Below are 13,086 nucleotides of genomic sequence, written 5' to 3'. Positions count from 1 at the left end.
TCTCTAAATATCTTGGCACACATGTAAAAGCATGTAAGCTAAATTCCTAGAAGTGGAATCTGACAAAAGCTTTTATTTATTCCTGTGACCCATTCGCCAAGTTCTCAATCTTACACAAGGGAGCTGTAGTTGGTTAAGTGGCCGTTTATCCTGCATTTCAAGTAAAAACCTGATGCTCGTGAAAAAGAACCATCCTCCGTGTCTCTCTCTCTCACACCCCTTCTCTCGCGCACAAATACATACACACGCGCGCGCAGGCGCACATGCATCGCACGCGGATCCTGGAATCCACATCTCCAGCTCCCTAGGTTCCGGGTCTGAGCTAGGAGGCCAGCAATTAAGACATCCTCAAAAAATAAAACATTCTTCTGTACTCCTGGCACAGGAAACTTACCAGAAACAAATACTGCTCATCCCCACTGACAAGGACTGTTTTGTTGTGCTGTGATGTCGTCAAACTCTTGGGGTTGCGATAGAGGTCAAGAAAGGATGTGGAATAGAAGATGCCGTAAACCTGGTAAAAGGAGAGAACAGAAAAGGACACCAGTTCAGTGGCCAGTGACCTCACTCTCAGGAAAGCCCTAATTTAAGACCCGGGGAACGGCTTCAAATAAGCTCACAAAGAATTCTTCACTCAACATCTATTTCATCAGCATTCACAGAGAAGGCACCCTGGGCCAGGCAGTGGCTTCCCACCTACAAAGATAAATACGGTGCGGACTCTCCTCAGAGCTTGCTTTTTTGAGGAGAGCCAGGCAGAGAGGAAAAACAGAATTATCAATAACAAGATGCAAATGTGGAAGGTTAGACGCTATACTAGAAGACTGCATAATAAACTGGGGAAAAGAGGGGTTGACCGAGGTGCGAAGGGGATAGCAAGTGTGCAAGCTCGTGGAGGGGGCATGGGGAGGGCGGGTGGGCACTGCTGGCTGCCTAGGACATTCCCATGCTCCCCTCCTCCCTCAGTAGAATCCTGGTTCTTAGTGAGAACTGCTACCTGGAAACATGCCTACACCCACACCTCCCTCCAAGCAGCAGAGGCCACGTGACAGGGCTGGTCAATAAGATGTCAGCAGATGTTCCAGGCAGGACCTCGGTGAGGACACATTGAAATGCAGGGAGCGGCGCCCTTCTTCTGCCCTCCCGCTGCCTGGAATATGCAGGGGGATGTGGTCCAGGAGGCCCCCTGGACTGCAAGGTGATGCCACAGGCTGGAGGTGGCAGGGCCTGGGGCCCACATCAAACTGTGCTGCGGCTGTAGAAGCTCCCAGATGACTGAACTCCAAACTCTGACAGACTTGTAATTAGGAGGGAAATAAACTGTTGAAAGCCGCAGTTACTCTCCATTCCTGTTCTATGCACCCATTCTTAACCCTAATTGGTACACGTGGAGTTTATAGCAGGAGGTGGGAGTCTGATGGCCTTGTAGAGGGGCAAGTGGAAGCTGAGAGCACGGTTCTAACGGGGGAAGCATAAGGAAGCTTCCTTTGTAAGGTCGAAACAAAGGGCATTTTCTCCAAGAGCATATAAGCCCACAAGAAAGGGGACTGGAAAACCGCACAAGTTTGGAGAAGCTGTGGGGTTGAAGGGAGCCCATCAGGGACATGCAAAAGGACTTGTGTGTCTCAGATGAGCAAATGGGAATGGAACAGGAATAGGGGAAGGAGAGAGCTCAGAGGAGATGGCAGAGGGGGGGCCCAGGGCGCAGGCAGGCCTGACCCCTCCCGTGGCCACCATGGGGTGGAGGCTTCAACCAGGAGCCAGGAAAGGGGTCTCTGGAGCCATGGGAGCCAGGGTGCAAGAAGGCCCCACGCAGACAGTGATGGGGGCAGCTCTTGCGGTGCCGACGGCAGCCCTGACTGAGACCCCAGCATCCGCAGTGAGATGAAGATAGGCGGAAGCTGAGAGCTTCCTCCAGAGGACTCCACCGGCCCCCGACCCTCGAAGGCTACCATGAGTATAAGGGGTCTGTCAACAAGGAGGAGGCCGGGCTAGGCTCCTTCTCCAAGTTCACGTGTGGTGAGACACTAAAAACCAGTCACGGGCCAATGTTCTGTACACGACGCCCCACTCTGTGCAGACAGCTGGGGGTGACAGGTGGGCAGGCTCTGAATTGGGTACTTAAACAGAGACAAAGGCCCCTCTGTGATAAGGGTCTACTTCCAGGTAAAATGGAGACCAGGGGGTGGCTCTGGGCATTCTCATCTCTGTCCCTGCCCTAGAGTCAGGCTCTGGAGCAACAGAAGAGCCCAAGCTGTTAAATTAGCTGGACCTGAGCTCTAACTCGGCCTGTTGCTTACTAACCCTCGACTTTGGCCGGTTACTTCACCCCCTCTGAGCCATGGTCTCCTCACTGGTGGAGCAGGGACATCTACCCCACAGAACTGATGAGAGGATTAAGTGCGAGACCATGGATGAAGGGTGGGCATCTTGCCTGGCACACAGTGGGCGCTCAGTTAACTCCTACCGCTCCTTCCTTCTTCACGGCTGCTCTCACAGACAATTACTTGCAAACCTTGGTTCTTTCCCCATGAACGAGTCCTGCCCCCAACGCACACTGAGAACGCCCTCAGAAGACAAGACGCGCACCAGTTCCTCCTCACCAGCCACTGAGGATTCACTAAGGCTCAATTATCGATTTAGTTCCATATGCTTTTCCACTTGGAAAACCCAGAAAACAATCCTTCCCTTCAAGAACTTACAAATTAGTTAGAGATGAGAGTAGACAGAAGATATCAAATCGGATATGTAGTATCTAATGAAACATTATGCTGTGTGGCATCAACTCTAAAGGTTTAGGAGTTGGTAAGGGAAAGAGATCCAGTAGAAGAGCTAGGATTTGACTACACAGCAGGAGGAGGAGGAAGGATTCCAAGGAAGAGAGAGCAGACGCCGTGGTGCAGAGGCAGGAGGGGCATGAAAAGAGGCCTGGGAAGGTGCACCTATAAGCAAAGGAGGGCGCACACTGTGGAAGGTGGGAAATCAAAACCAGGCTCAAAAAGATGCACAGGGCTTCCCTGGTGGCTCAGTGGTTGAGAGTCCGCCTGCCGATGCAGGGCACACGGGTTCGCGCCCCAGTCTGGGGAGATCCCACGTGCCGCGGAGCGGCTGGGCCCGTGAGACGTGGCCGCTGTGCCTGTGCTCTGCAACGGGAGAGGCCACGGCAGTGAGAGAGGCCCGCGTACCACAAAAAAAAAAAAAGCAAAGCAGCACAGATCTAATTCCAGTGAGTCAAAAGGCATACACGAAAACAAAAGGCCTATATACAAGTAGAATGAACCGGGGTGGGGCGTGTCTGGGGGGACAGAGAAAGCAACCTGTGGACGGGGATCCCGTAGGTGAGGAGGGGCTAGAGGAGCCTGAGGCATGGTGCCTCAGGTGCGATACTCATTGTCCCTGCAGGTGACTTCTCACGCATCCCTACATGAGACTCCCAGCTCAGGAATGGGCCCCCTCCTCCCACTAGGTCTATTCAGCAAACAGAGGGAGGCTCTTCGTCTTGGATGCCAGGCCAGGATGCAGAAAGGGATGCTGAGGCAGGATGTCAGGCGCCTCTAGAAGGTAATCCAGAACTGACTACAAGGGTAGCTTGTGTTTGTGGTGAGAAGAAAAATAACAGCAACAGAGGGGGAAGCCCTGGGGGTGTCTGGTGGCCTAGTGCCAGGGGACAGTCCATCCCTGCACTGCAAGGGTCATCCTGGCTGACTTACCACATTCCTGGGGCCGGTCCAGGTACATTCCACCGCCGTCTGATTGATGGCCTTGGCTTTGAGGCTCGGGGCGGGTGGGCGGACTCCTCTGGTCGTGACATGCTCGAATGCCAGAGGACTGTCCCCCAAGTCAGTCTTGGCCCAGGCAGAAATCTCATAAGTTGTGTGAGCTGTCAGGTTGCCAACTGGGGAAACAGGGACAAAGGGCTGGGGGGCGGCAGTCAGGAATACATATCTTTACATGCACACTCGATTTCTTCTAATGTAATCTCTCCATTTAAGTGAGCCCCACATGCTGTAGAATTTTTATGACTTTACAAATTCACTCGGCGTGATTTATTAATGACTACTGCAAGCAGCACACTGCACGGGCATGGGAAAATTCCTTTTAAAGCTGCCCATCTGGGGATATAAATTGGTACGACCCTCCTGGAGAGCCATTTTGGCCTTGTGAGAGTCTTGAAATCCTTCCTAACCTTCAGTGCAGTTCAATGAGAGGGATCCAAAAATCTGTGCAAATAGGATGTCTGTCACAGTGTTAGTTATGGTAGAAAAAAGTATAATCATCTGACCGCCCGGCAACAAGGCAACGGTTAAATTACATGCACCCATGAGCTTCACACGCATTCCATGAACTATCGCGCGGACACTGAAGGTTGTTTCCAAGAATATATAATGAAACTAGAAAATTCTGTTATTTACATTCAGTGAAAAAGGCAGGATATAAAATTATATATATATATTATATATAAATATATATATAATATATATATATTATATATATACATATATATAAATATATAAATTATATATAAAATTATAGTAGTATTCAAATTTTATTTAAGAAGATATAAAGAAATCAATGAGGAGGAAAAGTATTAACTTCGGAACTACCCAAAATGTACAAGTGGTTTCCCTGGGAAGGGAAATGATAGGAAATTAAAAATTTGATTGTACCTTTTTTGTTTTCTACATTTTCTGTAATAAACATGTGCCCCCTTTCTAATTAGGGGAAATGTTATTAAAAACTAAAAGAGCAGTGAACAAAAAGGAGGATGTGCTAAGAGGACAGCCTTTGGAATCAGAAGGACTCGGGTTCAAGGCCCAACTCTATACCCTTTGTACTTGTACAAGCAAGAATGAAGTATTCAAACTCTCTGCGTTCATTTCCTTGTTGGTAAGATGGAGGAAAGTGACAGCACTTACACCAGCTGGCTGTTGCAGGGAACAGAAAAAGAAAATGCCTGTCAAGTGCTCGGCGTGACGCCTGGCATTGGAGCAAAAGCCCTTCGTGTGTTTCAGGCAAAGGCTGGTAAGACTTTTGGCCCCGACTCTGCCAATTTCTATTGGTGTAATGTTGAGGCCATGAGACTACAGCCTTTGGAATTGGAGAGGTGTGGCTTCCCATCTTGGCTCTGCCACCTTCTGAAGGAATCACTCAGTCCCTGAACCTTGTTTTCTCGTCCATAAAATGAGTAGATCCCACCACACTATTCTGGAGGTGTTATGTAAAACAGCACACACAGAGTGCCTGGGTAAATGCCTGTATACAGCAAGCGCTCAATGTTAGCTATACTCCTGCACAACCTCCTTAGGCAGCCTTAGGTTCCCTCCCACCAAAAAAATATACTGTATATAACAGAACGCCTGCTAGGATTGAAAGTACTTCGCAAACCGACTAGAAGGGAAGAGTAGAAGCTCCCGTGTACGTTTCAACATTCACAAGCAGCCTTGGCCAATGAAGGTTTTGTCTTAGAAATAAATTAAAATCCTTCCTTTAGTCCATTTTCAGATATGAGGATTTTAATTGAGACTCACTATCTGTACAGATACAAGAGGAACTGGACCCTCTTCCTTCCTTCGCTCAGTCTGTTGGACCATTCGTTCAACAAATATTTACTGAACGTCAATTATGCAGCAGGCCCTGTGCTACCCTGTATCAGCAAAGAAGGAGCAAACCAGGGCAGTAAAAAGAGAGACAGGTAACTAAACCCAGGAACTCTCTCTTTTGGGAGGCAAAAAGCATCTGTAGAAGGTTAACCTGGCTTCTTTCCAGTGTTTCCTCCTTTTTAAGCCTCCAACTTCCATGAAGACACAACAGGTTAGAAGGGATTTGGGGAACCACCCAATGGATCCCTCACCTGGACTCAGGAGTCACTGACAGCATTCTCAATGGACGACACCTGCCCACTCAGAACGGCTGCAGAGAAGACCCCCCCCCCCACCTGACCCAGCGCCCCACACAAGCTCTACTACCAGGAAAGCATCGGTCTAGCCTTCCTCCTTACACACCGACCGGCTCCAGGGTGCTACCTTTGTGTGACAGTATGCTTCCTCGGAAGTTCAACGTTCTCTTCTCCTGTCTGTGGGTGTCGAACGACCAGAAGAGGTTCACCACATAGCCATTCACCTGCCAAGGAGCACAAGCCATGTTACACGAACAGTGCACACTCACAGAGCTCACCAGACACTAAAGGAATATATTTTCTGTTGTCCCTCGGCTATCTCCCTTCTTACAATGGACGGGCTAGTCCTCTGGATTCTTAAACCAGTTCCATTTGTGCTATCATTGAATACTTATACTCCCTTCTACTTCTAAAAACAAATGTGAGACCACTTATAATACAACATATAGATTCAATGACAGAAAAATTTTAATAACTAATAAAAGGACAAGAACCAATTTAAAAAGGCAGAAAGAAGGGAATTCCCTGGCAGTGCAGTGGTAAGGACTCTGAGCTCTCACTGCCGAGGGCCCGGGTTCGATCCCTGGTCAGGGAACTAAGATCCAATAAGCTGCGTGGCACAGCCAAAAAAACAAAAAAAAAGGGCAGAAAGGATAAAAATTGACAAGGTAATTAGATTACGGTAACTAAGGATCAATCTTAGCTTAGGTGGTCCTTGCAGTCAAGGCCAAAAGGTCAATACAAAGGGGGCTTGCTTAGATCTCTTTTGTCTAATAGGAGCAAACATATCCATGGGTCAGGAAAGACCACCTTTTCCAAGTTCTGAGCTCACAGAAGGATTTGATGTAAAGGTCTTTAAAAATATTGGCCACTGCACCAAATTAAAACGTTTTCAAGAGCAAAGACTACAGAGCCGAGGTCTACACTAGGTCATTTCTGGCACCAGCTGTCTCTGAAGCCAAGGGCATGACACCAAACTGTAGTTCAGTCAATGGTACAGGCTGTTGCTCCCACCACAGCTTCACAGACAGGGAGGGATGTGAGGAGAGACAGACAAGAAGGAACCCCATGAAAGGTGTGTGGAAACTTGAGAAACCAAAGGGACACAGATAATTATGGTGAACGTGGTCAACCAGATGGACCAAGCGGAGGGGAGGAAGGTGCTAGAAGGGGAGAATATTAGGTGGATCTGAGTGGATATGCTTCCGAGGTATTTGACTCTCTCCTAAGACTCACTCTTGGGAACCTCTGCATTAGCGCTCAGCACCAGGAAATTCAATAAAGCTGAAAATTACAGGGCATACATATTCTGTTAACACCAACTCTTTATTTGCACTGTAGCTGTGAACCATTTAATTATATGGTTAAAAGAAAAAAAAAAAAAAAAGGCACCAGGCTGAGGCAGAATAATTACAATGTGAAGACTCAAGTTGTTCTTCGTGGGGGGAGGAGCCAACCTAGGTGTGGTATTTTAGCTCTGCTGGATCAAGTCTTTCATTTTTCTTAATCTTCCTGTCCTCTGCCGTATTGGCTCCCATGCAAAGTAAAGCCCTACCCAACCGCTGGTTTGAAATTTCCACGTTACCTTGATGTCAGTGTCCACGGACAGGGTAAAGCTCAGAGAATTTTCACCGTAGCTGTCAATGTGGATGTCTGGGGGTGGGACCACTGAGAACAAAAAAGGGATTCAAAAGAGAAACCAGGTGATGAAAAGGGAAGAAGGCAGGACTTAACAGTTTTCAACCAAGAGACAAAGCAATCTTTCAGCTGGGGAAGAAAGGGCATTTCTTTGGCTGTTTCTACTCTTCCCTTTTACCAGTGTTGGCCTGAAGCTGAGGTTAGGTCCACAGTTACCTGGTGAACACATAACTATCTTGGCTCGGTCAGCTATGCTGGCAATTAGGTCGAGCAGAAAAGTTCCATTATGTAAATGTCCCTCATTAACCCAGCTCCAGCCTGGTTCTGGAAGGTACAGGGATCACACTGAGAGCCACCTGTATCGGCACCAACGAATTCCCAGAGGGCTCAAGTCCTTTCTGAAGGTTGACGGCAAGCTAAATTCTTACGTCCTGACTTGTAAACGTGCGTGCGGCAAAACGGAAAGAATCTGGGCCCTGGAGTCTCACGAACTGGAGTTCACATTCCTGCTGAGACACAGCACCGTGTGACCTGGGGCGAGTTACCTGTCCTCGTTAAGCCTCTGGACTTCTCAGAGGTGGGAAAATTCACTACAACAATGCATGTCAAGTGCCTGGCACTCAACTGCAGTTCCCTTTCTCTCCCGTTCACGAGCTGATGAGCCGCTGGCATTCTCAAAAAGATCAGAGCTCAAGCTGGGAGCTGAGGGGACAAGGAGAGGGCAGCAGAGAGAAAAGACCCCTCTTAGCTCAAGTGGGGAGCACCGTGCCAGTTACTGTGAAGGTCTACCCACCAGAAACCTGACGGTGTGCTGCCACGCATAACCTAAGAGGGCTGGACGCGATCAGCACCATCAGAAGATAAGATTTAAACGGCCGCTCGTGTATTAGACCCTCAGCACATACGCCTCTTACACTGGCAAGGCAAGAGAGAGACTCAAAGGAGTGCCTAAGACTTTGTGGCAGAGAGACGTATCAAAATCTGGAGGAGTCTCTCCAGATGATGCATGAAAGTGGGCTTGAGGAAAACACAGTAACCAGAAGAAGAAAGGACATTAGGAGTTGCAGGCAGCCAGCTCAGAGCAAAATAGTTCAGGTGCTGCTCTAAAGCTGACCTGGATTATAATCGTGGTGGCTGGGGACAGATCACAATTCTCTCCAGATCACAGTTCCCTCCGCTACAAAATGAGCATAAGAATACTCATAGGGTTGATAAGGATTAAGAGAGACCAGTTCATGTAAAACAACCCGCACGGTACTTACTACACAAGCAGTGCTCAAAAAATGGTGGCTTTTCTCACTGCTGTTATAATTAATCCACTGCATTCACTAACGAAGGTGGTGATTCTGGGTGACGCCACCACCGTTTTGTACCGTCTTCTTACCTTATTAGGACACGAGGTCACAGATAGATCACAGCTCACACTTTTTGACTTGGCACAGAGTTCCTAGCCAACACACATATGAGGAGTTGGGGTTCATCCTCAAAATCATATTAAGGAAGTTTAAGAGAAGCAACCCCCCACTGAGATTTTCAAATGCAGGTGTCACTTAGAACGAGGAATTCAAGGTACTACCTGTTTTTCTGATGACCTTCCAATGTCACTCCTTTTCAGTATGCATGGTCAGTCTGTTCTGACTGACTTTGTAAAGGAAAATAATACCACAGTCAAAACTCTCGGGGAGTGTGAACTCGGTACACTTTTTCCAATACCCACACACTCCCTGCTCCAGACTGGCTGGCTTCACTAAGTTTAGCTGCCCCTGTCCTGATCTCAACGACACATTTTACAGGCGACCAGACAGGGACTCTCCATGACCCAGAGCCTATTTCTCACAGGCTCAGATTAAAGTATAATCCCCCAAGCACGTTCCAGGCGACACTTCTGGCTTTAACACCCACCAATCCAAAGACGAAAGCCCCAAGCGCCAAAGCTACAATCGGGAAGATGAGCTGGTCGTTTCACTTGCTTCAATTCACTCACTCATCCACTATTTCATCAGCTCCTACCCGACACCACCCTCGAGGCACGTGTGCAAGGCAAAGCGCCCCGCCCGGCAATCAGGTGGTACAGTGGTTCAGGGCACAGGTTCTGGACTCAGGAGATCAGGTTCCGATCCCAGCTCTGTCACTTGACTGACTGCGTGCAAGAGACATAACCTTTCCAGCCCCTTATCTGTTCTTATAGTTGTTCTGAGGGTTCAACGAGATGAGCTGGTGTATGCAGAGCAGGTCTACGGCAAGTCGTAAGCTATGACTCCGATCGGCTCGAGCGCTAGAAACTACCACCTAAGCATCGTCGGTCGGTGCCCCTGGGGCAGTAACAAGTGTCAGCGCGGCACTCTCTTAAAAACACCACAAATAAACATGGACAAGATCATCTGTATCTTGGCTGGGAAGGAAGGACTCCTGCTATCTTGGATACTGTGCCTGAGAACAAGGGCATGGAGGCCTCTGGAAATCCCTCCCTATGTTTTTATTGTAACAAACGCTCAGTTCTAGAAGGAGGAATACCTTCAACAGTTGCCCCCAAAGACTTCGTGTGTAAAGCAGTATGGAGACGCCCACAAAAGTGCGTGTGTCGGGGAGAGGGAGGCTGTGTGAAGTTTTCTGATCTCTGCTTCTTCATTTTCCAGCCACACTGAAAGTTATTTCCAAAGGGTTTATTCTATCTTCTCTAAATGTGCAGATGCTGGAATCATTTACCTTTTCCTTTTATGGTGGTAATGGATTTAGAATCGCTCCAGTTTCCTACTCCCCGACTGGTCACTGCAGCCACCTTTCAAATCAGAGTGCGAATTAGTATGAAATAAAAGGCAACATACCACACAGTAAGAATCCCAAGTGAGCGAAAGTGGTGAGGCTTTGGCTGTAAGGGTGTAAGAAATTATACACAGAGGGATTCAGCAACTGAAATAAGACAGGGAAAGAGACAACGGGAGGGAACCTGGGTAAAGGGAATTGTGATAGCACTGAAATTATGAGGGAGTCTGTGTATACACTTAATGGCCTCAAAACATGTTTTGCACAAAATCTCTTTTCTACTGAAGACGTTGATAATATACTTCACAAGAACCCCACAATATCATTTTATAAATGCTACTTATCATAGCTCTGCATCTCCCTGCGGCTAAAAATAAGCAGAAAAGAGGTGGGTGCAGAAGTAATTGGAGCTGGAACACTAGCAGAGTATCTGAGTTAAAAGCAGGTAAAGCTGCATTACCATCAGTTAGTTGTTGGTTATCTGAGCAAAGTCTGATTTCAAGTTCTCTGTGGCCTTGGTTTACGAGACTGAAAGAAATGACAAGCTTCCAGAGCAACAGGTTGGGAATTGAGCGCACACCACGAGTAAGTATCTCATAAAGGTAGGCACGGAGTTCTCACGAAAGGCCAACCATCTCCCCACGTTCCAAGACCACCCGGACAGCTAAGACGCGTGCCGACACTCACTCTGACAGTGTACTGAGCGTTGACCAGGAGGTTCCTTATTTCTGTCAAGTTGCTAAGAGCTCTCTGGGAGGCCCACATCTTGGAACCACTCCTGCTGTACTCTACCTGTAGTGAGGAGAAAAAAAATACCATGGACAGGTAACCAAAGGTCTGGGCATCCCGACATCTTGCAAGGAGGCAGGCGGAGAGAGGGGAAGGGGAGATGCAAAACGTTCCAGAGGATGGATGATTATTTACAAGGCGACAGCAAACCACGTCCTTGTCACACAGAACATGCTCCTGCTATACCAGCCCCGGCCATCTCCTGCACTCACCCGCGCAAAGCCCGCTGCCAGGGGGACTTACGATGTACTCCCGAATGAGGCCGTGGCTGTGGGCGGGAGGGGCCCAGCGGGCCACGATCACTCCTTCCACTTCCCTGTGGAGTGACAGCTGGAGGTTCTGAGGGGCGTCTGGCACTGGAAAAGAGGCAACTCAGGGTTAAAATCCACCTGCATACTCATCAACTGGAGGAATTTCCCTGAGCTTAAAACTCGGACGAGAGAGAATCCAGAGCTGGCAGTGGCGCCTATCCACTAAGAAAGTGCTGTTAGCTGACAGAACACCTTTCCTCTCTTCCAGAATGCAAGGCCTGCTTGCATTCATCACGCATCTAATGACTGCACGTATCAGACCACGGCTCCGCGGGTCTGACGCAGGCCGGGGGCTCACAAGGGCTGCAGGACAGAATCACCTGGGCGGACTAAGTCACCACGGGCCCTGGGCTTTGATGCTGAGATCTTAATTGTCCAGGATGGCGTCTGCTGTCCTGAACTCTTGTACAACCAGAGAACCACTGGTGTGGCTACACAGAAATAAAACTTACCTTCTCTCTTTGTTTTTGGTCACGCCGCACAGCGTGCAGGATCTTAGTTCCCCGACCAGAGAGCAAACCCATTAGCCCTGAGGTGGCAGCCCGGGGTCTTAACCACTGGATCGCCAGGGAAGTCCCAAGACTTACTTTCTAATAGCACAGAACTTCTAAATTCAAATGAAGGGACCCCCTTTCAAAGTAGGTTCCTTAATAACTTCAGTGCTGGCATTTCTAAGACCTTTCGGGATCTCCCCTTTTGGGACTGCCTTCAGAGCCCAATTAGAAACCACAAAGAAGCCAGTTACAGTGCTTTCCAGTCAAACTTCATTTTGACTGCACAGTAGTTATTCATGTTGATAATCCGCTGAAGATGAATATTAAACCCAAATTCAGGTGTTGAAGTCTTAACCCCCAGTACCTCAGAATGGGTATTTGGAAATAAGGTCTTTAAAAAAGTCATTACGTTAAAATGAGGTCATTGACCCTTACCCAATATGACTGGTGTCCCTATAAGAAGAGGAAATTAGGACACAGACACACACAGAAGGCAGACCACGTGAAGACGGCCGTCTGCAAGTCAAGGAGGCCTCAGAATGAAACCAACCCTTGACCTTGGACTCCCAGCCTCCAGAACTGGAAGAACATAAATGCCTGTGTTTAAGCCACCCAATCTGGGGTACTTCGTGATGGCAGCCTCAGCAAGTGAATACAGTGAACGTTCATCAAAAGGCCATGGCCTGCAAGCCCTTGGAGGGCAGGAACTGTGTCTTATTCATATGATTCTTCAGTGTCTAACCTAATTCCTGAGCAGTAGTAGGGACCCAGCTACCATCTGTGGAAAGATCAACGAATGGGATATTTCAAAAATGGTTCCACTTAAGAGTTTAGCTAAGCTAGCCCACGGTATTGCTGCCTCAGCTTCCATTTTATTTAGACAAATGGGCTAAGGGGACCTTAAATTTACATTAGCCCCCAAGCAAGCCCTGGACCACAGGCCAAAGAGTCACAAGCAAAGGCAAATCCCTAACATGACTTCCCCAAGGGCCCTTGTGATCAACTCTCCCCACCTCCCAGGACCCTCCCCCTTGTGCCCCTTAGGTAAGACTCCCAAGAAAAAAAACCCCCCTTTCTTGGTGTGAACTGGCCAAACCGGCCCTAGCCCAGGAACTCCACAGCGCTCCACCCACAAACCCTAAAAGAGGCATGTGCCCCAGGTCCTGCTGCACCCTGCCTTGACCTCCTGCGTGGC

At 48.5% G+C, this 13,086-nt stretch overlaps 1 protein-coding gene across 2 annotated transcripts in view; it reads right to left on the bottom strand.

Annotated features, from left to right (window-relative positions):
- The window catches only part of SORL1 (sortilin related receptor 1), a 260,002-nt gene that overhangs the window by 14,173 nt on the left and 232,743 nt on the right, over positions 1-13,086 (bottom strand). For both annotated transcript variants that reach the window (XM_067039159.1, XM_059069777.2), the window contains exons 36-42: positions 11,330-11,442; positions 10,985-11,089; positions 10,241-10,313; positions 7,482-7,564; positions 6,024-6,120; positions 3,711-3,895; positions 395-514 (exon numbers count right to left, since the gene is read on the bottom strand). In XM_067039159.1, the coding sequence (XP_066895260.1) occupies positions 395-514; positions 3,711-3,895; positions 6,024-6,120; positions 7,482-7,564; positions 10,241-10,313; positions 10,985-11,089; positions 11,330-11,442 (776 nt within the window). The remainder of the gene's footprint in view (positions 1-394; positions 515-3,710; positions 3,896-6,023; positions 6,121-7,481; positions 7,565-10,240; positions 10,314-10,984; positions 11,090-11,329; positions 11,443-13,086) is intronic.

Source organism: Kogia breviceps, chromosome 7 (genome assembly GCF_026419965.1).
Source record: "Kogia breviceps isolate mKogBre1 chromosome 7, mKogBre1 haplotype 1, whole genome shotgun sequence".
NCBI classification, from domain to species: Eukaryota; Metazoa; Chordata; class Mammalia; order Artiodactyla; family Physeteridae; genus Kogia; species Kogia breviceps.
This window is presented reverse-complemented; position numbering and strand designations above follow the sequence as displayed.